At 42.9% G+C, this 27,500-nt stretch overlaps 1 protein-coding gene across 4 annotated transcripts; it reads right to left on the bottom strand.

The window, feature by feature from the left end:
- Positions 1–813: 813 nt before the first annotated feature.
- On the bottom strand, positions 814–26,164 carry LOC309688919 (sorting nexin-14-like). Of its 4 annotated transcripts, none has more exons than XM_082505000.1 (29): positions 25,637–26,164; positions 23,844–23,964; positions 23,652–23,725; positions 21,378–21,456; positions 21,239–21,282; positions 21,055–21,142; positions 20,329–20,413; positions 20,032–20,188; positions 19,563–19,638; positions 19,220–19,264; positions 16,778–16,867; positions 16,175–16,289; positions 15,783–15,938; positions 14,140–14,264; positions 13,397–13,455; positions 13,056–13,079; positions 11,922–12,054; positions 11,644–11,830; positions 11,356–11,439; positions 10,965–11,065; positions 10,597–10,705; positions 9,277–9,317; positions 7,848–7,964; positions 7,058–7,172; positions 6,338–6,502; positions 5,344–5,439; positions 4,245–4,336; positions 3,021–3,077; positions 814–967 (listed from the first exon to the last, which is right to left on the bottom strand). In XM_082505000.1, exons 1-29 carry the CDS (start codon positions 25,771–25,773, stop codon positions 938–940), a joined length of 2,802 nt encoding a protein of 933 aa, XP_082361126.1. In that variant the 5' UTR covers positions 25,774–26,164; the 3' UTR covers positions 814–937. The 4 variants fall into 4 exon arrangements, with proteins under 4 accessions (XP_082361126.1, XP_082361125.1, XP_082361124.1 ...); XM_082504999.1 differs by having other exon boundaries at positions 814–964; positions 13,056–13,097; XM_082504998.1 differs by having other exon boundaries at positions 13,056–13,097.
- Positions 26,165–27,500: the final 1,336 nt, after the last annotated feature.

Below are 27,500 nucleotides of genomic sequence, written 5' to 3' on the forward strand. Positions count from 1 at the left end.
GTGCAGCCGACAATGAAACACACTCAGGACAGGTTTTATGTTTCTTTTTACTTTTGGAGAACCCCTGAAAGGAGCTTTCAGGGATTCTCCGAACTCATGTTGGTCTGTTTGTGGTCCTCTAACTGTAAACTCATACAGAGAGGATGATAATCACCACTCTTTGATTGCCAGCCAGAATGTTTCCAGTAACTGTTTCTTATCTAAGGAGTGTTATTTGAAGGTCCACCCACAGATGGAAAAAAAAACAAAAAAACGAACTCTGTTGCTTAATTCTTGTATTCGTTGACCTTGTTTTTATGGAAATTCTGACTCACTTTGGCACATTGTTGTGCATTAGAAGTCTTCACAGAGCTTGTTTTTCTCTCTGCAGGCAATAATGTAATAAATAACTTTATTACAGAATCCATCACTTTTATGTTGTTTGCACATATATTTGTTTGTCCAGATGGTTTTGTCTTCTTCTGTTTGCACACAGAAATCGGAAACAGGAAAAAGTCTGAACTATCCTAAAGTTATACCTTATGGCTTCCTGCAGCTTACAACAACTTGGCAGTTCATGGTCCGTAGAGACTGGAAACTAGCCAGTTTGTAGCTGAGGTTTGAACTCCTAACACAGATCAACTGAAACTAGCTGGGTTTGAAAGAGAGCAAGGTAGCTTGTTTCAGTGTGAAACAGACCAAGCAAGCCTTTCATTACAGTTCAGCTAAAGCAGAAGTGAAAATATGTGAAGCTGAGCTGGGATGAAGCAGCAAAAAGTTCTGATGAGCAGATGAGCTCCTTGGTGTTTGCAGAGAAGACGACTGGCAGTGTGATATCAATAAATATCTCTTTATTAGTGCATTAATGTACATCGGAATGCAGAGATGGTCTCAGAGCCTTTGGAAATATTCTGACAGTATTGCACATTCCAGCATGGAGTTCGGTTCCTCGTCCGGGTCACACGATGAACGCCTCCTTCGCCCCCTGCTGAGGAGGAAACAGAAAACACCTGTGAGGTCACATTCGAGTGTTTGAGAGAACGAGGCCCGCCCGATCTGTGACAATCTAAAATATCACCCTAAACTATCACAGCATTCAGGGTTAGGACCGAGGTCGGCATGACGAAGAAGTGTGTTATTGTGGAAAGCATGAAAGCATAGTTGTGTCATGTGCTCACGGAAAACTAGCTGGGGTGTGGATGTCCACATGGACCCTCACGCTAACTCTCTGATGATGAAATTTACTGGCTTGAGGAGATTTGGAGGAGGTAGCTGGGGAGAGGGAGGTGTGGGCGTGTGAGCTGCATGTGAGCTGTGGTTTCTCACAGAGAGAAAGTTCCAGGCTCTCGGCTGCATCTGAATCCAGCTGAACTAACTCTGCCTATGTTACTAGCTTTAAAGACGCTTTACAACAAAGAAGGAAGAAGAAGAAGAACAACAACAAAAATCAGGGCTGATGGAAGCATTTCGTTTTTCGTTTCACTTGCTTGGGACATGGAGGAAAGATGCTAACTAAACGTAGCATTAACTGAAGAGCTGCTTCAGGTGAAACCAGCCTGAATCCCTTATCACCTGGTTTCCCGTCACAGCTGCAGTGAAAGGAGATGCGTTTCTCTGCTCACAATGTGAAATTAGTCTGGCTTTAAAGTAAAATGAACAGTTATGAGAAGCTGATTTTAGAAGCAACAAAATCAATGTTTGGGGGATGAAAAACAAAATAAAGCCTGATCGTGACACAATAAATCATCCATTAATTTTCTTTGATTTATCCAGGTCTGGGCAGCCTAAGCAGAGAAGCCCAGATCTCCCTGTCCCCGGGCACCACCTCCAGTTTATTTGGGGAAACACTAAGGCATTCCCAGGACAGCCCAAGAGATATAATCTCTCCAGCATGTCCTGATGGGATGTGCCTGGAAAACCTCATCTAGGAAACCCCCAGAGGCATCCTTGTCAGATGCCCAAACCACTCTCAAATGACTGAACTCCTTACCCTCTCTCTAATGCCTGATCTGATCTCCTGCAGGAAATCTTTCTAAAGGTACGAGATCGCCTACTTAAGTAGAGAGATCCTTGGTGCTACTGATGCTCACGATGGTGCATTATGTGCTAGTTGCTATGTGTTTGTGTCCCAGTGTCAGCCGACTGAAACATAACATGTTGGGCATTTTTTCCCTCCTGCATCCTCGCTCTTTGTTGTGGTCAGGTTTCTATGGAAGCGGACAACAGTTTATACCAGTTTCCTCCACATGTATCTGCAACATCCTGGTTCCTTTGGTCACTACTCAATCCTTTTATCTCAATCATCATGTTTTAATAACGATAAGTCAAATTAAAATTCAGTTTAATGCACAGCTTTGCTATCTGTAGATTTTCTCTGCTTATTCACACTCAGCTGCAGAAATCTGCAGCCTCAGTTTGACTATCACGACATTGATTCATCAGAACAAATCCACTCAGTCGTTCATCATCGTTAATTAGATATTGATTCGAGCATCATAAACTGCTAAATGAGCACTAAGCACTTAGTGTAGATGCCAACAGGAGCCTCCACAGCTGTAGCCAGCAGCACTAATGGTTAGCAGACTCACTGAGAATCTGAGCTGCTTACAACAGTTTATTTCCTGTCTAAGCAACAAATCTGCTCACTAACACACAAAATAAGTCCAGCATTCCCTAAGTATCCATTAAATGCCTTCAAATGTATTTCCATCACTATGTGGATGACAGGATAAAAAAAATGCAGTTAAAGATTGCACAATGAGGATCTGCTGTTAAAACTGTATTTTCAAGATGCACAGATGTCTGTCGGTGAAGGTCAAACAGACCTTTTTGCTTTTGCAGACCACGTGCACTTAAATGTGCAGTAAAACATGTGTTTTTACCAGGAAAAAAAACCTCATGTTTGGAAATGCACACGTGCACATACAGTGAACTCCTGAACAGGTCTTTTCCTGCCTGATATATTCTGAGAATGGCGTCTTATCTTAACTTCCAGCTCATCCTGTTTTATTTCTTTACATTCCCCACTGTCAGCTGTTTACCTTGCTGAGTTCAGGAAAAAGCTCCAGCACGGCGATGTCCAGCAGGACGTACGTCATCTGAGGAAGAGAAATGATCAGGCCAGTTAGAGTCAGAGGGGAAACGTTAATCTCCTCTGACTGTTCATTGTGCCAGTAAGACAAAGTGAAAGTGTGTGTGTGTGTGTGCGCGCGCTTTATAAAAGAACACTTCCAGTGGGGGGGGAAAAAAGAAAAAAAAGGCACCTGACTTCAATAACCTCGTGTTTTCTGTTTTCACTGTGTGTGCATGTGTCTGCACTTATGTGCAAACAAACTACACAATGCAGCAGAGCTCGCAAGCAAACATGTAGAAGAACTCATCTGTTTAACAGATATAGAAAAATCCAACATGAATGCACAGAAATTTGCATTGCTGCGGTGGTCGTTTAACACATGTTTACAGCATTTACACTGGAAGAAAAGTGTGATTAACTGAAGCTCAGATTCAGGACCGCTCACAGGAACTTAAAAACTTTCGTGGACTGACAGGGAATTAAGGGAAACATTCACATGTAAGTGAAAAAGCTGGGACCAGTAAACATGTAAATCAGGACAGCTGTGAGCACAGCCTACACAGGCTGCAGGTCTGCAGTGATTCTGTCTTTTGCAGCTTTGTATAAAATCAAGTCAATCTGAATAAACTTCCCACCCCACTCATTTAGAACCAGCTGATTTACAGTAACAGTGACAAGTTGAATTAATCCATGTAAGATTTTACCTTTGTACTATGAATATTTTCAGTTACAGCCCCTCTAAGTTACTTGAGTGGGTCCAAACGTGGCGTTTGCCAACATTTCTGAGTATAAGAGCCAGCGACACAAAGTATATTTTCTAACACAGTGGTTTTAAACACTTCCTGTTAGTTAGTGTCTTTAAATTCTTCTCTGATAGGATGAAGGTCTGCTTGCATCAGAGTAATCAAGCTATCAAACAATTTCTGCACTTTTCTACAAAGTGAAAGCGCTTAGTGCAAGGCGTCATGCATAGGGAAGGGTATCGTTTAAGTTTTATCCGATACCGGTGCCAAATCAGTACTTTTGAAACTATGCTTAAAGAATGGAGAACACAAACTTTGGACCCACCCTGATGCTAATGGAAAAATGCACCCTAACATTACATTACACATCACCGTTGAACCTGCCTGAACATACAGGAAGCTCTCGTAAATGCTGAGCTGAACCGTGGATTAGGAGAACGACTGTTTACCTGCTTGTTGAGCAACGGCTGCTGAAAACTGTCAAACAGCAGCTGGATACCTTCATACTTCGACTCCTCGCCGATGCACTTCACCACAAAGTCTGAAATCGAAGCACATCGTCCAGCTTTATTAAGCCATGAGTATGTGAAGCATGCAGATTTATTGAGTTTGAACCGAAACCTGTTAAAAACACACAGCAAAGACCAGGACTGTTTGTCTATAAGATCAGAGTAGAAGAGTTGGAGGACAGTCGGCAGAGACACTCTTCAAACTTCCAAGCCCTTTGTGACTGTGTGTTTTATGAAGTGCTAGGCTAATACAAGTTATTCATATTATTACACTGGAAACTCTTGTCTGAGCAGAGCAACCTGGAACTGCAGTCCAGAACTTTAGATGTAAGAAACAAAATACTCAAATTGATAACAGGAAGGAGATAAAGTGGCGCTCTCGTTTCCAGGTTGTAGTTAAAGCAGCTACGTTCTGTGCAGGAATCCAGCTGTAAGAAAACCTCTGTGTCTTTAAAAGCAGATGAATCTCTTCCGTACCGTGAATGACAAAAGGAAAAGCATCACGGACAATGCCAGTGTTTAAACTGGGACTTTAGATCCAGTATGACTGGCAAACTGGGAGGTGAGAACACCTCAAAGGTCTTGTGGTTTCATTTCCACTTTTACTTTTAAAGTCACAGATCAAAAGAAACTGCCTGCACGCTCACAGCTAACTAAATGTTATTACCCCCTTTAAATCAGATTTGTGACGTGTTTAAAACAGGCTCTGAGATGTTCACTGGCACTTTAGAAGAGTCGGATTTTAACACGGATACAGTAACATACTTTATTATCTTTATTGATGTTCTGATATGATAGGGTATACTGCGATGTTGTGCTGATATGCACAGCCATTATTAATTATAATGTCTCCGAGTGAGCAGATAAACTTTGAGCACAGCTTCGGGTCAGAGTTTTGAAGCTGGAAGTTCAGGATGTGACGTCATAAACCGGCGTGGCCTGGTCTGCAGAGACAGCCTCACTGAATACTTCAACGTGAAACATACCAGGAGATGATTATTGATTATTAATGATTACTGTGACTGAACTAAAACCCGACCTGGCAGGTACTTCATCATCTCCTCGAACGTCTGCTTGGCTCTGGCTTGTTTGGCCTCTGCTGTTCGTTCCTCGCTGCTTTCACAGAAGACGGCGTCTGCAGAAATGAACAGGAACAAATCACAGAGTTAATGTTTCCTCCTTTGTTTTTGGAAACTGAAACATCTGCACAGAAGCAGAGATTTTCTGTAGGGTCACACAAGATGAATCATCTTCAAAAACAAGTTTTTTTGTCCAATTAAAAGGTGCTTCGTTCTCTGCATCAACACATCGCTGCTGATCACGTGTGCTGAGTGCTCCGATTTCACCTCAGCTGAAGATTTGTTAAGAAGTTCAGTGGCATCAACCGAACGCACTGCCTAGAGGCAGTGGGTTTGGTGAGGAATTGACAATTCCCAGAAATTCAATTTCCTGGCAGGAATGTAATGATGGCAGCATGCTGGAAGCTGTCTGGGCACACCTGAGGAGATGGGAGATCTGCCAAACCTAAATCAGATGCAGCTTCTGAGATTTATGTGCAGTTATAACCTTCTCTCTGATTAGCCTTTTGAGCCCTTTGCAGGATGAGGAAGGATAAAAGGAATCATTCTGGAATAAAAAAAAAAACAACCCTTTGATGTACTAACTGCAGGTTTATATTGCTGACAGGATTCAGATCTGCATTTTTATGATTTGAACGTTAATAAAATACTCAGACTCTCTTTTCTTTCCGGTTCACTCACTGTTGACTCAAATCCTGAGCTCGATAAGTTTAACTCCTACCAGCTCAGATCAAGGAACAGCTATCGTGGTGATGCAGGAGCTTAAAATGATGCTCAGGTTGAGTCGTGAGGCTTTTTTTTGTGTAACATTTAAAAAGCAAGAAAAGACCTTTCCACATACTGACGCTTCTTTTGGGGTCATAAACAATCCGAACACCTTGGAAATCATCTTAAAAGCAGCGATACTGAGGCCGGAAATAAGAAAAGACTTCATCGGTGCGGGTGGCGTCCTACCTCGGAGCTGGGTGATGAGGGAGACCACGCGGTGCTCCTGAAGGATCTGCTCCAGTTTCAACTGCATGTACTGATCCATGTAGGCTTCGAATGTGCTCTTCAACAAGATCCTCCCAGCAGACAGAATGTGATGCAGCCAGTCCGGCATGCGAAACACCACCCGGCCTGCGAGTTCAAACACCAAGACGGATACAGACAGTCAGGCCCGAATCAGTTCAAGAAACACAGATCGAAACATCTCAGAGGCTTTAGGTGACCAATCTAAAGTCTTCTAATCATAACAGGTCTGCGCGTTCAAAGCAAAATCTCTGCTTAAAGAAACAAAAGTAAAAAGAGCTTCGGTGGGACAAGTTAGCACGATGGCTGCTTTCTAAGCTAAACTGTGGGTCTGTGATTAATGCAAGTGTCTTCATCCCTGCTTTGATTATCAGTACAACGTGTATCATGTTACCATTAAAGGCCACAGTATCTGCTGCAGGAGGAGTGAAACGTAGAAAGGAAATCATTGGATGCTTTCCTGCAGTAATTTTTCCCTCAAATGTTCTGACTGCAAGAAATTCCAGCTTCCAGCATTTCCACATGTGTGCGATTTGGTCCCGTCATCGTCGTGTTTCTGACTTCGGTTACTTACACGGACACTGTGACAGAGGCTGTACAGACTTCCTGTAAAGCTGTGATCTTGCCTTTAGAGGCTGCTAACGGCTCCTCGGGCTCACTCACCGACATACATCATGTAGTCGTACATGCCGTCCACAGTGAACGTCTCTGCGAAGAAGTTGGGGTTGTGCTTCCTCTCCGACAGGTTGCCGTTGTTCTTGAACAGGTTGCTAACGAGCTGCAGGACAACGAGCACATACCGTTACCTCGTAACGATTAAAATGCTCGACGTAATTTAAAACACGAAGAAATATTGAAAAAACAAGGCTAAGCTACAGACGAGTACCTGCAGAGGATCTTTAGTTCATAACACACAGGAGACAAAGTCTTGAACAATCAGGCCCCATCTTATCCTAGTGACCCCACAATACCGTGTTACTTTCATAGAGCATATACTTCAAAATAGAATGGGACACAGAACCTTCAGTTTTCAGGCTCCCATCTTGGATTCAGGAGACACAATCTGTACTTTTGAGATTAGGATTAAACTTTCCTTTTCACCGGTTGCGGCAAGTGGCCGCCCCTCCCTGAGCCTGGGTCTCCTTGAGGTCTCTTCCTGTTAAAAGGGAGTTTTTCCTTCCCACTGTCGCCAAAGTCCTTGCTCATGGGGGGGTCCTATGATTGTTGGGATTTTCTCCATATGTACTATTGTAGGGTCTACCTTACAATAACAGCTTGAGGTGACTGTTGTTGTGATTTGGTGCTGTATAAAAAAAACTGAATTGACTGATTATATCTTCTTTTCTTTGAACCAGGCTTCTACAAGTATTCATGACTAAATGCCAGGATATGACTGAGGCTCAGACATGGCGTTAAAGCTTCCATATGCATTTATAGGACAGATGTTTATTACCTTCTTGTTCCCCGCTGTGGGGCTGATGATGGTCAGCTCGGGCCGGCTCGGTTTGGGTTTGGGAGACTCGCACGAGTTGACGAAGGACTGAAGGAACCGCTCCAGGTTCTGTCCTCTCTGCAAAACATGTCAGCGAGTTTCACAACATGTGCAACATATCTGCAGAAAGTCTATTATAGCTTATCACCTACTATCATTAAAGCTGCTGATATTGAGATTGTGGAGTGTTTACAAGTATTTAGGGATTTTTCTAGACCGTAAACTGTGTTTTGAACCTCATGCTGATGCCACTAAGTTCACCAAACACTGTTCTTTTTACGGAAAATGAGATCTTTTATCTGAAATGTTGTCCTTATTTTACAGGAGTTTTATTGAACCTGTTATTTCTTTCTGTATCACTGCCTGGTTCGGTAACATGACTCTGAAGAACAAGAATCAGTTGGGACTTTTGGTGAAAACTGCCAGCAAATTCTCAGGGAGTTGGCAAGACAGAGTTTTGGCCGTTTATAACAAGTATGTGAGGAAGGTTCATTCTATTGTTAATTGTTTTAAGCATCCACTTCACAATGACTTTGACTTGCTTCCCTCTGGCCGTCAGTGCAGGAGCACTGATGAATAGGATGTTTGTCGTATCGGTTCCTGAAATTCTTCTCACGATTTTCTCAACACAAATTTTTATTTTTATTTTATTTTTTTTAACTGAAACAGTTGTTTTACTTGAAGATATTTCCCACTCATTTGCTCGAGATTCATTACATATTCATTTATTATTCATGTATGGTGGGACACAGCAAAATTTGTGGGTCACAGAAAAAAGAAAAAGTTCAAGCACTGCCCCCAGGTCAGACTTTTTAAGCTTACAGCTATATACACTGCCAACCAAGACAACCATAACCAAAATACATCTCCGTCCTTGAATGTACAAGAAAGCTCTACTCTGTGGGTAAATTCCACCTTAAATGAAAAAACCAGGGCAACAACATCAGGAACAGGAAACGATTAGATGTATTTTTAGACATCGTTTTTCTTCGAGACCCTGTGAATTTGTCCTAGAGGTCGGGTCAGCTGCATGACACCAGATGTCATTGATTACAGACTCTGTTTGTGGGGTTTGGCATGTTTCCGGCTGTTTCTGTATATCTGTGTGTATATTCCCAATGCTTGTGACTCTAGAGGTTAGACAAAACGAATCGTGAGTAATTTTGCTTTCTGGTTTTGGCTCACAGTGAAATTCTGGGTCTGCAGAGGGAAATATCAGCTTACCAATAAGACGTGGCTTTTAAAGGTGGGACACAGAGAAGCTGCACTTTCACACGCTTCTAAAATCACTCCAGATAACGGGAGACGTTTGCTTCATTAACTGAGATAATGCCTTCGCAAAGTCAAAAGAAAAACAGAGAAGATCCCCGGCTCAGGAAGAGATACTCACCTCCTTTATCAGCTTTCCAGGAACAGACTTGAAGATTTTTCCTGTAGAAAAAAAAACAAAACACTTTAGTCACAAACCGAACACAGAAAGATGGCGGCAGCGAGCGCTGAATGAAAAATTATGATATTTGCTCCCATAGTAACATTAACTGCTTTATACAGATTACAATGCAGAAGCACTGATGTTAACAGTGCACAAATTCAATTAATACAAAAGCATGACACGGCCACTGACACCAATGCTATTTAGTTATTTCATCACTTTCTTAAGTCAGTCTGAGTTTTATACAAATGTTTCACAATAAAATTATTTTAAAAGAAAAAAGTAATAATGAGAGATTTTAATTTGCAAAAGAAAATGTTGAGTAAAGACAGACATGATGGCATCACCGTCTGATTATTAATCACACGAAGTAGAAAAAGGTCAGGCATGTTCACTGTGAGTAAAAGTCAGTGAGTACAAGCTGATTAAAGCCCATTTACCAGTAAACCAGCAGCTACCGCCAGCTTTCAAGGTAGAGTGCTTTGTTACTTCATGCAAGAGATGACTTCAGTCATGGCGTTGAGCCATCCATCCACAATGTCAGTTTGAATTTGAACCAGAGTAACCGACAGTGACTGTCTTATTTCTTTAGTGGGAGAAGATGAACTCTCTTAGACTGCACGTGTGCAAGACATGCAGCACAAAGTCTTCATTTTGACTTCATACTCATGCTGCTTTGCAACATTAAATAATGGAGCAGCTTCCTCCGAAGGGTGGCTGGCCTCTCCCTTAGAGATAGGGTGAGAAGTTCGGCCATCCGGGAGGGGCTCAGAGTAGAGCAGCTGCTGCTCCACATCGAAAGGAGCCAGCTGAGGTGGTTCGGGCATCTGACAAGGATGCCCCCTGGGCGCCTCCTGGGTGAGGTGTTCCAAGCATGTCCCACCGGGAGGAGGCCCCGGGGCAGACCCAGGACACGCTGGAGAGATTATATCTCTCGGCTGGCCTGGGAACGCCTTGGTATTCCCCAGGATAAGCTGGAGGAGGTGGCTGGGGAGAGGGAGGTCTGGGCCTCTTTGCTTAGGCTGCTGCCCCCGCGACCCGGCCCCGGACAAAGCGGATGAAGATGGATGTTAGCTACCATTCTCAGATTGCAGTTTCTGGCGGTGGTCGTTCTGCTCTGCAGCTGTGGCGAGATCAATGTAGTGACACATGGACCAGGTCTCCACCGGCTACAGGTGAGCTAAAAGCACCCTTTATTAGCGCAGCTACTCTGAAATAGTCACATAAAAAAAACCCCCAAAAAAAACAGAGGGCATGTGTGATGCGTTGGTTACGTACCCAGGTTGACATCGGGCAGCATCCTGTCCAGGAACTGATGCTCCACAAGAGGAGACAGGAAGTCGAACAGCAGCTGGCTGTTGCTGAGCTCCGGATGCTGTAGGAGAGCCTGCGCACAAACACAAAGAGCCAAGAGTCAGACTGATGCTCACCTCTCAAATAAAGACTTACAGAAAAATACAACAAGCCCTCAAAGTCATCAGGCCAAGCAGCGGTGGATAGACTAACTGATAACTTTACTGCTTCTCTTAGGTTTGTTTTTCTGGGGGCGAGATGCTTTATAGACTAAGAGAACCTGCATATGGAATAAAGAGTCTACAGCAGCCGTACTTCATTAGCTTCTTTAATGCTCCTCAAACTTCCAATACCTGCAAATATTTCTCAAATTCTTCCCTTTTAGATAGGAGGAACTCATAGTTCTTTGGTCCGATGATTCTTTTGGATGGAAGCTGTGCATCTTCAAATGGGCCTGAGAACAAAGTCAAGCGGGGGAAAAACGGGGTAAAATACCAACAGCTGAAATATAACACGGTCATTTGATAAAGTGAGGTAGGTACATAGACTGTATACGAAGAAAGGACATAGCCAGCCTGTGGTTTGTGGAATCCTTTAACATTAAAACCAGATGCAAGAGCCATCACAGAGTCTCCATCTGTTGGCCATTACAAAGAACTTCACTTTCCACTTTTACCTTTCAGCCCTTTTTCAGCAGAGTCCATCTCTTATATACAGTCTCTGGTTTTGTAAACACTGTATTACCGTGGAATTCGGTGAGTTTTGACTCCAGGACGTAGAACTCCATGTACTTCCTTTGCACCAACCACTTGTCTGCTTCGTGATCAGCTAAAGTAGACGAGAGCAAAAGCCATTACATCATCTGACTGATGAGTCACTGAGTCTGGGCTACCTCACAGGACTATTTCTGATTATATAACAAACAAATGTCTGCTCTGAGCAAATAAAACCTCATTAAAGGTTATTTTCCTACAAACATCTTCAGGTTCGTCTGTGCAGGAAGAACCTGAACCTTCCTCTCCGCTTGCTCACCGTTCTTTTTGTCGTTGCGCTCGACGTGGATGGAGAAGACTAGGATCCGCTCCTTCTTGATGTCGTCGTCGTAGAAGTCGATGTAGGGGATGGTGATACTCCAGGCCAGAAGGTTCCTCTGGGGTTCAGGTGGGATGGCCGGCTCGTCGGGGGAGTCGTCTTCCATCACAACTGTGGCCTCCTCCACCTTCAGGACGGACAGAGGAGACTCACAACTAAGACATCGAGCACCGATGTGGAAAAACCATCGATCTATATTTAAACGCCGCTGCACTCACCATATCGTCGTCGACGTCATTCATGGCGCTGGACGGCAGTAAGGCGCCCTCCATGGTCGTGCTCTTAAACACGCCTTTGATTTTACTGCCAATTCCTCTGATACCGAACGACTCCCCTCTTTTGGACGTGTTTCTAAAGATAACAGAATATTTCATCTCGTTTCTCTGGACTCCATTTACTGCAGGACAAATTCACACGGAGGATTTCTCTGTGCGCTAGGACGTGTAAGTAAAATGTAATCAGAATACAATGATCTGCAAATCATGTCAAACTCGTATGAAGTTAAGTACAAAAGAGCACTTTGCTGAATCACCGTTCCGTTAACAGCACTCGGTCTGCGCTTGGAAACTTGATAAACACTCTTTAGACTCAACAGCTCAGTTTGCTTTCATAGCACTCCAGATGTTTTCATATCTGGACTCAAACTTAAATCATCATAAACTTCCCGCGGTCTCGCTCTCCTTTACTTCTCTAAAGCGTCTTCATACACGATCATCTTAGTAATTAACTTCTTCTTTTAACCATTACACGATTTTTCCAGCCTGTGCCAGAATTTTTTTTAAAGATATGTCGTTAGATTTTGGGTTTGTATCTTTTTTATGTAACACAGGTTTGAAATGACTTGCAGAGGAGTGCATTCTTTTTTCATCATTATATTATCATTATTATTGACAGTTCTTTGCCCTCAATTCTTTGGAAACGTGTTGTGTGGTGCACAAGTCATGCAGCAGGCATGAACTAAGAAAGGAAGCCAGCATCAGCATGTCTGTACTTCTTCCTCAAGAATTTTGTATTTAGTAGGACATCTGGGGAAAATCTGTTTGCCTTTCTAGCACTAAACGCACGACTGCTGAGTCCTGAATCAAGAACAGTGACTAAAAACGAAAAATCAGTGTCAGGCAAAAATGCAAATGCGATGCAAAGACTCAGTGCTGCTCATCCGACCACAAGGAGAAATTCTAATGACTCTCCAGCATCTTTATTCCATCTTCTCAAGCAGGAAGTTAAAATCGCTGAGCGAGCATCACGCAAACAAATCTGCGGTCAGCAGTGCTCTATCCGCATGCATCGTACCGTGTGCTGTTTGCAGGCAGTTTCAGTGCAGACGAGCAACATGCTGCTCGAGTGCTTACCTGGTCTCGTCCCAGCTGAAGCTTCTGGAATAAGAAGCGCATCTAAAGACGGGCGTTTGGACAAAAGACAACCTCAAAGAAATAAACATGAGCACAGTGAGCTGCTCTGATTGTGTGCTGCCTCACAGTGAAAGGTTTACGGTGGTCACTGCGAACACAACGCTCAAAATGAGGAGGAACAAACCAAATTACTCGGACGTGTTTGTGTTTATGCACGTGTTGACAAATTTGTGTTTTCAGAATAAATGCTTCCCCCCCACCCCCTTTCATTGTTACTTTTTTTTTTTAAATTTTAAACACCTATCAAAATAAACACGTGAAGTTTAGTGCAAATCACAAACCTGCTGACTTTCGAGCTCCTCGCTGGAGACTCCACCCCCTTCAGCAGGTGTCTGAAGTACTGCACGGAGAAGAGAAAAAGGTACATAAGTAGTGACTAATATGAGATTCTGAAAGTCCTGAGAAATGTACGATGGAGTGTGATCAAAATATTTCAGAGAAAAGGAGAAGAGCAGTCAAATTTAAATCGGGTACGTTTTTGGACAAATTGGTGAAAAAGAATCTGTAAATAATCCTGTAAAAAAGTATTTTAAGTGTAACAAATAGAAGTCAGATCAACTTCCTCTTCATTTATATAACTTACAGCTTCGTGTATTACCTCAACACTGTTAATGAATAAGAAATTAAACTCACTAACGGCTCCAGAATTCTATTCTTGGACTCTAGAGTAACTTTGCATGATTCACAGTTCAGAATAATCTTTATGTGTCACACACTGGACCTTGGATGCAGAGCCTTAGTTAATATGATAAAAAACTTTTTAGGTCCCTGTGTTTGAGCTGATTCTTCTGATTTCTCCTGATTGGCTGCCCCTCACAAACGTAACGTCAACCATATTAGGGATATCGGCTCTTAAGCTGAGAGTATGGAGGAGGCTGGGCTTTTGGCTCAGGTTAACCCGTGCACCTATGACAAAGTGGAACAAACAAGGCAGCTAGCAGCTGAAGCACAAACTGGTGACCTTGTGATGTTGTGCTTTGATGTGCTGCGTTTGTGTGGGTCAGTCTGGTTGCAGAGGTCTTACCTCATCGCTGTGACAGAATATGGGCGTGAAGACTCTTTCCAGTAGAGACAGGACATGCTCGTACGCCTCAAACAGGCAGCACATCTGCTGCAGCTTCACCACCTCAGTGTACGGACCTTTGGCGACTGACAGAGAACACGAGCTGATGTCACTGCGTGCTTCCGCTTACTGAGTTACAGAGCTTAGAGAACATGCTATATACATAGGTAACACAGGCACGTCAAACACCATCGTAACAGTCATGTTTCACAGTTTCTATGAACTGAATTTTGGATCAGATTAAACCTGAGCGGCTGTTTTCCAACAGCGTCCACACGTACAAGGTTCCAAAATCTTTATGCGCACGAAGCACAAACAGATTTTTTTTTCTTTGTAAGAATAACCAGAACGTGTGCAAAACACAGAAGATAAACAGAAATATTTAAAGTGTCCAACTCAGTAAACACAGGATTTAACTAAATATATACCAACACTTCAGCCGTCATTGTGTACTCTTGCACAGACTTGTAAATACCAACTAGTCTTCAATTCTCTCATATTTAATACTTTCTCTTCTTTTTTCCTATTATTATTATTATTATTATTATTATTATTATTATTATGCTGCTAAATTCTGTTATTTTCTTCTTAATATAACTGCACACTCTCTACATGCTCATGTAAAGCTGAGGAGCACAAGCCAAAGAATTTCATTATGATAAATGTGGCTACACTGTTTATCTGTACGTGACAATAAAACTTGAAACTTGAGATATCCCCACAGGCTAACAGGGGAGAATGTGCATGAAAACACAGTCAGTGCACACAGCTGATGCAATGAGCTTACACTCCCAGAAACTGAGTGCCAGAAGAGTTTGCATGGCCAGCAGTGTATACGGTCAATAATCAGAGCTAATGATCGAAACAAAATATTAATATTAAAATATTTCAGTTTAAACTGATGCAAACACCAGCTGTGGATCCATAAGCTGTGAAATGAAACACCATCTTCACCAGCGCAGGTTCAGGGGGTCTCACGATGTTCGATATCAAACACCATTTGGATGAAAATGGAGCCACGATGCAAACAAAACTTTCCATCTTCGCCCTGCTGCTGTCGGGAAAATCTCACACAATCAGTCACCTGAGTTATAATAACAATGGTGATAAATGTGATGGCCCCACATATGGCACCGACTGGCTGGTGTTTAGACCTGTAATCGTGCTCATTGGACCACTTTTGGACCACGCTTATTTAACCAAGAAACAACAATGCTATGTAAACTGGCCAACGCAGTGAATTTGCAATAATTTAGTAGTTTTTGGTGACCTTTTCTTTTTCTTTTTTTTTTTTTAGGTCAAATCAGTGACAGTTTGTTACTGGATTTAAAAAAAAAAAAAAAAAACTTGTGTAGAATTGGACATTAATCGCTTCCAAAACACTCTGTATCAAGAAATTTGATGGAATTTGAAGAATATTTCATAAGAAAATTCACAATTAAATTTTCAGAAATGTGAATGAAATCGTTCACAATCTGCCGCTTGCAGTTACAGAGCATCATACAACACAGCTCATCTCTGAGCTTTCACATTTAGCTTCAGGTCAGGTGACAGGTGTTAAAGCCTAAAGGCGAGGTAACGATCATGCAAACAGCAACTCTCACCGTTCCTTATCTCTTCTACGATGAACGGGTCGAAGCTGATCTTGTCGATGCTCTCCTCGAGGCAGTACGTCTCGTACATGTGCACCACCTCGCCGTGCAAATGCAGCAGCTCAGAGTCGCTCAGTTCCGGACGAAGGATCTTATCGTTAAGCTCCTCTGGGGGAAAAAAAGTTTTATATAGTCAGTCCGACACATTTATATAACAGGCTCCAACAGGGACCTCACTGCATGTCTTAGAACTCATAATAATGATGATAAAAAAAAAAAAAAACGTTATTAATCAAGTTACAAACTGCTTGACAGAGAAACATTTTCATGCTTGCTGCATGTAAGTGGAGCAAAACTGTTTACAGGATGAGCTGTATGAGGAGATCAAATGTATGGACTCCTACCGACGGCGAGGCAGAACTGCAGCACATGCACGGCTCCTTCCTGCTTCAGGAAGTTCATGAAACGAAAGAGGAGATCCTGCTGCTCCCTGATCTCTTTCAGCTCCAGCTTCAGCACCTGTAGCACCACACAGGGAGGGTCAGACAAGCTTCAAAAATAAATCTGCGCCACATTCACACTGTGTGGAAACTGATAAGAAAATTTTTATTTTTTTTATAAATCACTACATGTTTATACAACTTATAAATAACACCTTACACCAGCCTCCAGACCTCAAATTAGACCCTCGATTATTATTCAGGCTAAGAACAAAAGGGGATCATGTTTTAGGGATCAACATTGTGGCTATTTACCATATAAGGTTTATTATTATTGTTATTAGAAACACCAGTTCAGTAAATGTATATACACTTGAATTTACTTATTACATTTATGAAGTTGGGAAAGCGCTGTTTAAGTTGACTTAAATTGCTTTAAATAGAAACAATTCCCAGCTCTATCAGGAGAAGTGTGATCAGACCTTCATTCTTAGTTTGAGCTGCTGAAGTCACAGCAGTCTGGAGGAAAAGCTTTTCTCCTGCCCTGTCGCACTCTGAGGTACTTACAGACGGCTTCTGGCTTCTGATTTGATGCGTTTCTTCGTATTTCTGTAAAAATGGAACCAGTGGAGACGGAGGCTCTGTGGCTGGCTCCGGCTGGACAGGACAGATTCAAAGAGGCCATTAATTCAGAACACTTGACTACAATTAAATTAATTGATTTGAGTATAAACGAGTGAAAAAAAAGAAAAAAAAAAAGACTCTTCATCTTTAATGTGTTTGTTTTCCATGCTGGACACATTGTATGTTATAGGTCCACTGTGCAGGATTTAGATCACCTACTGGCTGGACTCAGGTCTGATGTTTAGAGCTTTGTTCATAACGGTAAACCTCAACGCGGAGCTTATAAAGGAGCTGACAGGCTGAAGTGAAAGGTTTTGGTTTCAAATCCGGGGACCAGGAGGCATACAGTGCTGCCAGGGCCAACCTGAGAAGAGGCATCAAGACTGCCAAGCAGCAGCACAGGAGGCGTATCGAGGCCAGGTTTGAGAACAACACAAACCCAAGGCAGGTCTGGGAGGGCATCAGGGCTATCACGGACTACAAAAGGAGAACACCATCACCCTCAGCCGACAGTTCTACTCTGGCTGAGGATTTAAATCTCTTTTATGCCCGTTTTGACAGGGAGAACACCGACCCTGTCCTGTCCCCTCTCCCCTCAACCGACCCTGCTCCAGTCCTGAGCACTCATGAGCTGAGGCGTGTGTTCCGGAGCACTAACACCAGGAAGGCGGCCGGGCCAGATGGAGTGCTGGGACGGGTGCTAAAAGACTGTGCTGCGGAACTGGAGGATGTCTTCACCTCTATATATATATAACACCTCGTTGTCCTGTTCACTGGTACCATCCTGTTTCAAAGCAGCAACCATCGTTCCCATCCCAAAACAGTCAAATGTCACATGTCTGAACGATTTCAGACCTGTGGCACTCACCCCCATTCCCGCCAAATGCCTGGAGAGACTGGTCATTAAACACATCAGAGCTGCTTTTCCACCATCCCTGGACTCGTACCAGTTTGCATACAGGGAGAACCGGTCAACCGCACACATTACTGGAGCACCTGGAACACAGGAACACCTATGCACGGCTCCTCTTTGTAGACTACAGCTCGGCTTTTAATACCATCCGGCCATATAAACTCCGTCCCAAACTCCACCAACTGGGACTTAACTCCTCTCTGTGCAACTGGATTGTGGACTTCCTCACTAATCGCAGACAGAGTGTCAGAGTGGGTAAGAACACCTCTTCCACCCTTGTGGTCAACACCGGTGCCCCTCAGGGGTGTGTTCTGAGCCCTCTGCTATACACTCTCTTCACCCATGACTGTATTTCCTCCTGCGCGTCCAATCTCATTGTTAAGTTTGCCGATGACACCACAGTGCTCGGACTTATATCCAACAACGATGAGACAAACTACAGGACAGAGGTGCAACAACTAGAGTCATGGTGCCACGACAATAACTTGGTCTTAAACACCAAAAAGACCAAGGAGATCATTGTAGATTTCCGGAGGAAGGGTCATAACAACCATCTGCCTCTCTTCATCGGCAGTGAGGCGGTGGAGAGGGTGAGCAGTTTTAAATTCTTGGGGGTAACTGTGACCGAGGACCTGTCCTGGGGCAACCATATCACCTCAGTTGCACGGAAAGCCCAACAGCGCCTCTACTACCTGAGGAGACTGCGGAGCGCACACATTCCCAGATCTCTGATGTTGAACTTCTACAACTGTGCCATCAGCAGCGTTCTGACGTATGGATTTCTAGTGTGGTTCCCCAGCTGCACCAAGGCCGATCAGCAAGCACTCCAGCGGGTGGTGAAAGAAGCTGGCAGAATTATTGGAACAAGTCTGCCAGAGATCAGTAATATCTTCCCCACTCGCTGTCTGAGACGGGTGCACAGTATTCTGCGGGACCAACATCACCCTGCGCGCCACCTTTTCCACCTGCTGCCCTCAGGGAGAAGGTACAGGTCTATACAGGCCAGAACATCCAGACTGGCCAACAGCCCGTATCCACAGGCTGTGAGGCTCCTGAACTCTCTGCCCCCCTCTCACGGACAATAACCATATCCAACTTCTTAATAGCACTGAACTTACTTGTCAGGTTCTCATGTTTACTTGTCATGTTCTCATGTTGTTGCTAAGGATTGTCTTATTGCACTGGAGTCACACTGGGTTAAATATTTACACTTGGGTTTTAAGCGGTATTTATTATTTTCTTCATTATTTTATTTACGGGTTGTACGGAAGCCCCAAATGCAATTTCATTGTTCTCTGACAATGACAATAAATAAATAAATACTAAATACTAATTCAGCTGGAGATAACTGGATTAAAATGAGCCTCCTGAATCTACACTGTGACACGGTCTCTCATAGTAATGTCGGCTCTCCTCCACACTTGACCTTTAAATTTTGTGGGGCGCAGATAAAAGGAAGGCGGATCACTTACTGGAGTATCATCAACAAATAGAAGCACCATGAGGTTCACTGTATCCTGAAAAGGAGGAGAAACAGGACATGATGTAAAAAAAGTTTTATACTGTCACAGCGTTTCATCATCACATTAGGATTCATATTGTATAAAACATTTATAATTTCACCAATTTAACAGATAATCTTGATTAATTTTGTTTTAATTTAATATATTTTTATGTGATTGAGAAAATGCAGTTCAACAGTTCAAAACACTGAACTGATTTGGGGATTTTACGTACACATATTTGTTTTGTTTTTTTTAAATCAAACTCTGATGCACCAAAGATACAGACCAACGCGATCATGTGGCTACTTACAGGGTCGGCCATGAAGTCCATGGTTGGTAGGATGACGGATCCAGCCATCACCTCCCGCAGCAGCAGAGCCAGAGACCTGCACCACATGAAGCAAAAACCAAAGCTCAGAAATTTATCAGAAACTCTGCCTGAGACTCCCGCGATGCATTAAAGTCGTATAAGAACACCTAACGAGGCAAGAGAGAAGGTTTATGGTTTTTTAGATCCAACCGACTTGGAACTTGATGGACAGATTAGAACATTTGAAGGTATCTGAGAAGAAACCAGCTGCAAACCAACTTCAGATAAGTGGAAGAAATCGATGGATGGCTGGAAACTGGACTGAAAATCTCCTGTTCAGAGTTTGAGAGCTACAATGGAAATCTAAGAGAAAGAACAGAAATCGTCTCTGTACGGCGGAACGATGAAGGTGTGAAAATATCAAAAAGTCTCAGATGCAGAAAAACACTTCATTCGGTCGTCTCTGTACCTGCAGTCTGTGGCTTTGGGAGGCATGACATAGGGAAACAGCATCTCCGTGAGCTTCCTCAGGTACAGCAGCTCGTCTCTCCGGCTGTGCAGAGCGACGTGGAGGTCGGCGCCATATTCGTCCAGAGCCGCCTGCTGCAGGCCGTCTACAGTCTTCACTACAAACAGACATAAATATTAGGGTGCAACCCTGCACCGAGTGAACCCCACGCCACACAACCACAGCCAGCATGCTTCCCACAGACGACTGAATATAACACGCATATTAGAAATGAAGCACGAGCGGACACGTGCATACCTCTTTGGTGGGCTTTTGCAATAATTTCAATGTGCTTCATCGCAGCTTTCATCACTTTGTCTGCAAACACAGCAGGGATATCAATCTGCCAACAGTGAGAAACACACAAAAAGTAACGATTAACACAAAAATCATCAAAAATAGGCACCAGACACGGCGGGTGGCAATCATTAAAAACAGCACTGCATCCAATCCGTTTGAGATTTGGAACATGTTTCTGAACGGAAATCTGAGTAATCCAGTTGATTTAATTTCACTGCAGCAAACAGAAAACTGACAGTCGGCTCCAGGAGAGTTCACTGACACTTCCAACAAAACAGAGCCAAACAAGCTTTGTTACTAAATATATTATTAATTATTATCTTTATTGTCATTATTATTATGTAGCATTTTACTATATAGATTATTTTTTTCCTGTCTTTCAGCTCGGCTATAATCAAATAAACTTCACACGTTACCTGTAATTGGATAAGTAATTAAAACAAAGCTGATTAGTTTAAGGCCCGAGGAATTACAGCGAGGAATTATACTTCTGTTTATTTCTAAAAATCAACCACATAAACAATGTCATAAAAACTTGTGGCTTTGGAAACACATTGAAGGTTTTTTTTAATATTATTTCATACTATTTATAAACTGGATTTCACTCTAAACCAGCTGCTGATCTCATTTTCAGTGGAGCAAATCTGTAATCCTCACAGTTTGTTTTGTGAGAAAGAACATCACCTTCTGAGCTCGGCGGACAAGCACCGACGCGAAGAAGCGAAAAGTCATCCTCAGTTCATCCAAACACGCCTCGTCATCTGTGATGTCTCTGAAACCAGAGGCGGCAGTTTAAAAAAAAAAAAAAAGAAACACAAACGTCTTTACCAGTACATGGGTAAAAACATGCTTTGAGCTGTCCTCCTACCTGTACCAGGGGTACACAAAGTTCTCAAGGACTAACTCGAACACCTGCGAGGGGGGGGCAGTAGAGAGGTCAGAGAGGACCACATAATCACATCTGGATGTTTCACTTAAGCACATGTCCAGCTGTTGAGCTGAGGTACCTCTGCTACTGAGGCGTCCACCTTTGAATGAACCTTCAGGTCCAACCATGGCTGATAGTTTTCTAGGAGCAGTGTCGGCCTGCAGTTAATGAAAGAAAGTCAGTCAGGTTTATGATTGATTGTTTCGTCTGTTTGCAGGATTTTTACAAAAAGACTGATGGAGCTGCACGAATCTTTGCTCAGTTGTGGGGATTGTTCTGATCTTTGAAGTTGATCCGGTGGGGGAGGTGTGGGATGCCAGATCAGGCGCCTCCTTCCAGCCCTCCTCTCTGCTCTCTCCTATCTTGTCTCTTTTGTCTAAATTCTCTCTATCACCTTTTCTATTCCTTTGAAGAAGTCAGGCTCCATAAATATTAAGGAGGTAAATATTACTTCTCAGTTGCAGTGAATTGATAGAAGAAAATAAATTGTAGAAAACTAAACAGAAGAAAGTAGAAGAGAAATAACAATTTAACATAAACCAGTGACACACCCCGGGGCCTGATCAACCCTGGCAGGGCCTTCTTAGATGAGGGTGTCTAGTGATAATGGCAAAAACACCCGATGAATCCAAGGTCCACTACTGATCGAGATGATTTTAATATGATCATCTCGATCGGATCTCTTAATCCCTAAACCTAAACAAGGAAGGAAAAAAATGGTAGAATAGCTTGGGATAAAAGAGCGAAACACCCTGTGAAGTTGAGGCACACAACGATGTGTCCCGCTGGTTAACTTTCTGGGATGCCTTTCCTCATAACAGCCGTCCCTCAAGACTTTCTTACGGAAATAGGAAAAAAGAAAACATAAATAGGAAAAAAAAACTGATTTCCAAAAGCACAAGGGATATGTTTCTGGGGAGACAATAACCTGACGGACCAGTTGCAGGAACCAAAATATGCTAAGAATTGCGCTGGGAGACACTTAAAAGAAGTGGAGGATCTATCGATTTTGTGAGGAGAGAAAAGATGAGAGGTAAGTGTGTTAGCCTGACTATTAGCCTAAAAATCCATCATCATTATTATACGAATCATGATAAAACACACCTATCATATTTTGGGTTCCTGCAACTGGTCCGTCGGGTTATTGTCTCCCCAGAAACACTTCCCTTGTGTTTTTTCCTATTTCTGTTTTTTCTATTTCTGTTGTGTTTTGTGTGCTTTTGCAGCATTTTTCTTATTGCTGGTGTTTTCTTAAGTGGCATTCCGTTTGGCCTCTCAGGGTCACCGTACTTTCTCCATTTGAAGCAATGCACTATCAGGGATTGTAACATCTAGTCCTTTTACTGAATCTGTCAGGACAAGCAAGGCATGCAGTGGCTGCCTTGTCAGATCTAAAAATAGGCATAAATTAAAATGTACCAAAGTAAAGCGACCTCTCTCCTTTCATCTCAGACAGCGCTGTCATAAAACTCCTCACCTGTTGATTAACAAATGCATCCAGGCTTTAAATCGCTGCCATCTTGTGGCAGCAGTCAGCAATTGTTGTTGAAAGCTTCTTAAAAATCGCATAGAATTTGTTTAAAGGGCATGTCCATCTCCCATCAACAATCACTGGAGCTGGGCAAGCGGAGAGGCCAGAAGCCTGTTTCTGGCGGTTTGCACATGCATTGTGGAAAAATCTGACAGCAGTAAACTGATAAGAGACCAGCGTGCGTGACAAGGTATCAGTGGCTGTACTTTCACTGCTCTGAGTGTAGTCACGGCCAGCAATCCATAACAGTAGTTATAACTTACAATTCTTCAGCCAGGAAGGAGTGCAGAAAGGTGAACATATCCATGTAGAGCCCAGACAGGCGGCACAAACTGTATGTTAATATCTAATCAAATGTATTTAGTTAAATTGGTACATAAATAAATTGCAGAGGAATTGAGGTACAGTTATCATCTGGCTTATTCTGAGGTTTGAAAAATGATGGTTATCTTCTCAGTTTAACCAGTCAGTGTCAAGCCCCACACAGGAATTTACAAGTGGAGGTTTTCATGTTGTGAATGCATTTAAAGATGTTGCCAGATTTTTAAAAATAACAATAACAATAGTTGAGAACTATTACCTCTTCTCTGCAGTTTGATTTACTTTGAAACATCTCAGAGCTCAGCCATCTCTGCGAAGCTCTCGAAAAAATCCACAAATAAAGTTTGATTATTTGATCGTGAAGTGCGTTTCCTTGATTAAGACCAAATCTTTTCTGCTGTTAACCAATCAGCCGACAGTACTGTTAATCTTTCAGACTAACACCGTCTGTTAAACATTTTCTAGTCTGAACATGTGGGGTCAGAGGTCAGGTGAACGTACCGGTGACGCTTGCATTTGACCTTCCCGCACACGGCACAGCTGTGACCCAGAGGAAACAGTTCCTGCTCCCGTTGCTGTGCAAAGGAAGAGAAACATCAGTCAGTAAAGATGTACACTTCATCACAGAAAACCTGTCTGTGTGCAGAAATCATCATTCAGTCAGAGCCTCTCAGGTAAAGGTGTGTGCCTCACTCTGCTCCTGGGCTTCGCGGTGAACAGGACGCTGGGAAGGAGAGTCTCTGGTCTGAGGGAGCAGTAGAAAGTGGCAAAACCAGCCAGGAGCGACCAGAACACCATCAGGATGTGAATATACCTGCAGGGAGAGCATTACACAGACTCTCCATGTGAATGAGGAGATGAACTAGGGCACCACCTAGCCACCTGAGCTACAGCCACCCCTGTAGCTCAGGTGGCAGAGCAGGTCAGCCACTAACCTGAAGGTCAGCGGTTCGATCCCAGGCTGCCTCCTGCCTCCAGGCTGCCAAATGTCCTTAGGCAAGATACTAACCCCGTGTTTGCCTACTGGTGGTGGTCAGAGGGCCCGGTGGCGCCAGTGTCCGGCAGCCTCGCCTCTGTCAGTGCGCCCCAGGGCAGCTGTGGCTACAATGTAGCTTGCCATCGCCAGTGTGTGAATGTGTGTGTGAATGGGTGAATGACTGAATGTAGTGTAAAGCGCTTTGGGGTCCTTAGGGACTAGAAAAGCGCTATACAAATGCAGGCCATTTACCACCTAGTGTTCACTCCCTGTGAACTGCAGCAATGGACGTGATTTCCACAGACAAAGGGTCATATATTCTATTTCAGTCAAGTAAAGAAAAAGTGAGGTTTTTGATAGTTTCAGCTTAAAAATCTGAAAAACAAAAACATGGCAAAGGAACAAAAGTAGAAACTGGTTCTAGCTTTTATTTTGCATAATTTATGTGTGACAGAGCAAACTCATGCTTCCCATTGTAAATATCCATGTAATTTAGAACAAACATCTGAGGCAGAGTAGCTCCACCCATCTGCTGTTCAAACCTTCTGTTTATGAGGGGACAGCCAATCAGAACAAAGCTGGCTTAAAAGTGGAGCTTAAACAGCTTGTTTTAGATACACCTTGAACCAAGGGGCTGCATTAAGGCCCAGTATAAGACAGACTCATACAAAACTATTTCATTAGAGTCCAAGAATAAAAAGACAGCTGAGTTCAAGCTGAAAGTGGGAGAGTTGAAGATGTTAACATTTTCTATGGGAGTGACCAGGATGGAAATGGAAAGAATATAAATGAGTCGATCAGAGGTACAGCTCAGAGCTGCCAGGCAGGTGGAAAAGAACAAGACCTCAGAGGAGATTCATGGATGTAATGAAGGAGTACAGGCAGAGGGTTGACAGAGGAGGATGCTGGGATAGGGTGAGATGGAGGCAGATGGTCCACTGTGACGACCTCTAAAGAAGATTTGTACCCAACAGGGGTTTTACTAGTTTACAGTGGACCTTTGAGAGGGACGCTGTACACCTAAGCATGACTGGACTGCATTTAGTTTAGGCAAAGAGTGTATGTTACCTGGCTTTGCCGATGCCTGTGCACTTCCCATTTTACTTTTTGGTCATTTCTAAGAAAAACTTAAGCAAATTAAATCTGATTTTTCTTTGGAGGAAACCCATAACCAAAAAAGGCAGATACACAGGAAAGACCTGCCTAATAAACTGCCACCTGTGGTGTTTGAGGAAATTTCAAGTGTCAAGATTTTGTGAAATAAAGTATGCCGAATTTGCCTTTGGCACCTCTTTGTTTGTTCTGTGACTTCTGTTGTACAGATATATGTCGGGGAGGTGCTCTGACAGAGAACAAAGCTTAAAAACTAAATATTCTCAGGCAGGTTCTGCCCTGCGCCTGCTCCTTGGTCTACTGACTGACCAGGTGCAGGTCACAGTGCTACACACGAACCGCCTGACACTTTGCACGTCGGTGAATCTTCCAGGTGAATGGGGTCATGTGAGCTCACCTGTTGAGCAGCACCGTTAGCGCGAGCATAGACACCAGGACGAAGCAGGTGAGCGGATACTGACGGCCGGCTTCCCGCAGGACGTGCACTTTAAGCCGCCGCTTCACGTCCTCCACACACGTTAGTATTCCCGCCATCCGGTCAGAGCAGCGGCAGCTCGGACATGACCAGAAACAGCCGGGCACGGCTCGGGCCTGATCCGGACTTTCTCCCGCACAGCTTGACAGTACACGGCTGACCCTCCGGGTGTCGCGGGCATTAGCCTGAACGTAGCGCTTAGCGTCAGAGCCGTGACTCTAACAGCCACAAAACAGGCTCCGCGGCACGAGCCGAGGCTGCTGCGCACTCTGCTCCCGAACAAAATCCACTCTCTTCACTTTATAAAGTTTTCACTTCGTGGTTTCAGAATAATTTCCGACGTCTGACACACTTCCTCAACAGATGGAAAGAGTTGTAATCGCACCGCGAGTTGCCAGGTCTATGGAAAAACGTAAAAATTATCGGCACCCGCCTCTTTAAAGGCTCTCTGATGGGCGCATGACCAGCAGATAAACACGTTTCAAGCACAGTCAGCTGAAGCTGAGGGTGGGATTTTTCCACTTGATACGTCAGTAAACAGGGATTACTATTTATTTTATTTACGTGTGTACAAAGAAGTGTCCTTTAAAGTGTAAACAATAAAGAAATATCAGATTCATCTAGTTACTTTGATTTTAGGACAGTCGGAATTTTATTTTTTGATATTAGCATTACTTATCTTTTTTTTTTAAGTTTAAATGTCAAAATTAGATAATAATACTAATAGAATATACTGATTAAGTCAGTTATATGCCAAGAAACAAAATTATTGTATATTTATTTTCTATTGAAACACTGGACTCCCAGTATTGCTTATAAATCAGTTAAACATCGAGCTGTGAATTACTTTGGGTCACGTGATTTAATCTGTATATTAGCTGAATAAAAAAAATGATTTGATTATCTTTCTTGAGTAAAGCATTTTACTGTAACTGTATGAAACCGTAACTTCTTCAGCAGACATGGCAACCCTTGACCCAAGCAACGCCACTTCCGGTAAGGCGGTTTGTTTTGATAAGTTGGGGGTTGATCATTAGAAAGCGAGTTTCTGTTCTTTAACTAGTAAATAATCTGAGATCAGGCTTTTCATAACAAGTTTATTGTGCGATAATTTAATGCTCAGGGGGACAGGACATTCTCATTTCTGATGTGATTTAAATTGGATATTCAAAACTGTTTGGGTATCTACAGCAGGGGCGGATCTAGAAGGGTGGCATGGGGTGGCAAGTGCCACCCTAAAATGATCCCTTGCCACCCCAAGTGCCACCCCAGTTTTGCATATGACAGTGCTGTTTATTAAAATAAGATAGCATTAACAGTTTGAGCGTAGTTACAGTCAACAGTGAATATAAATGCTAAAATTGAAAATATTGCATAGTGTTACCCCCCCTCCACCATTAACAAATGGTTCAGCCCATAGCAGGATCGGGTGTTGTGCCAAAAAGTGATTGTCTGCCAAAAACTGATTTCCAATGTTTCTGTGTATTTTTTATGTGTGATATCTTTACGTATATTCGTAAATAGACTTCGGTGAACAGGGTTTACAAAGGGGTTATATAGAGAATTAAAAAATTATCCATTTTTCAAGTATCTTTACAACTCTGTGTTATTGTACTTACATTATAACCACTTAAAATATTTTTACAGAACTATTGTAATATTTGCTGCCATTTCTGCTGTGCTCTTGGCCAACTTACTCTTACAAAAGACATTTTAATGTTAATGAGATTTTTTTAACTGCATAAATAAAGGTTATATAAAAGTCACTGCCAAAAACTGATTGCGC

This window comes from Aulonocara stuartgranti (assembly GCF_965226115.1).
Source record: "Aulonocara stuartgranti genome assembly, chromosome: 15".
NCBI classification, from domain to species: domain Eukaryota; kingdom Metazoa; phylum Chordata; class Actinopteri; order Cichliformes; family Cichlidae; genus Aulonocara; species Aulonocara stuartgranti.

Bases quoted from the DNA above. Each gene is read 5' to 3' on its own strand.
- LOC309688919 (XM_082504998.1), bottom strand. From the start codon at position 25,773: ATGGCGGGAATACTAACGTGTGTGGAGGACGTGAAGCGGCGGCTTAAA. The intron at 14,265-15,782 runs GTGAGAGTTGCT...GTTCTCTGTCAG, and splicing joins CGTAGAAGAGATAAGGAACG to TCGCCAAAGGTCCGTACACT. The intron at 5,440-6,337 runs GTAGGACGCCAC...TCATTTCTGCAG, and splicing joins CCTCATCACCCAGCTCCGAG to ACGCCGTCTTCTGTGAAAGC.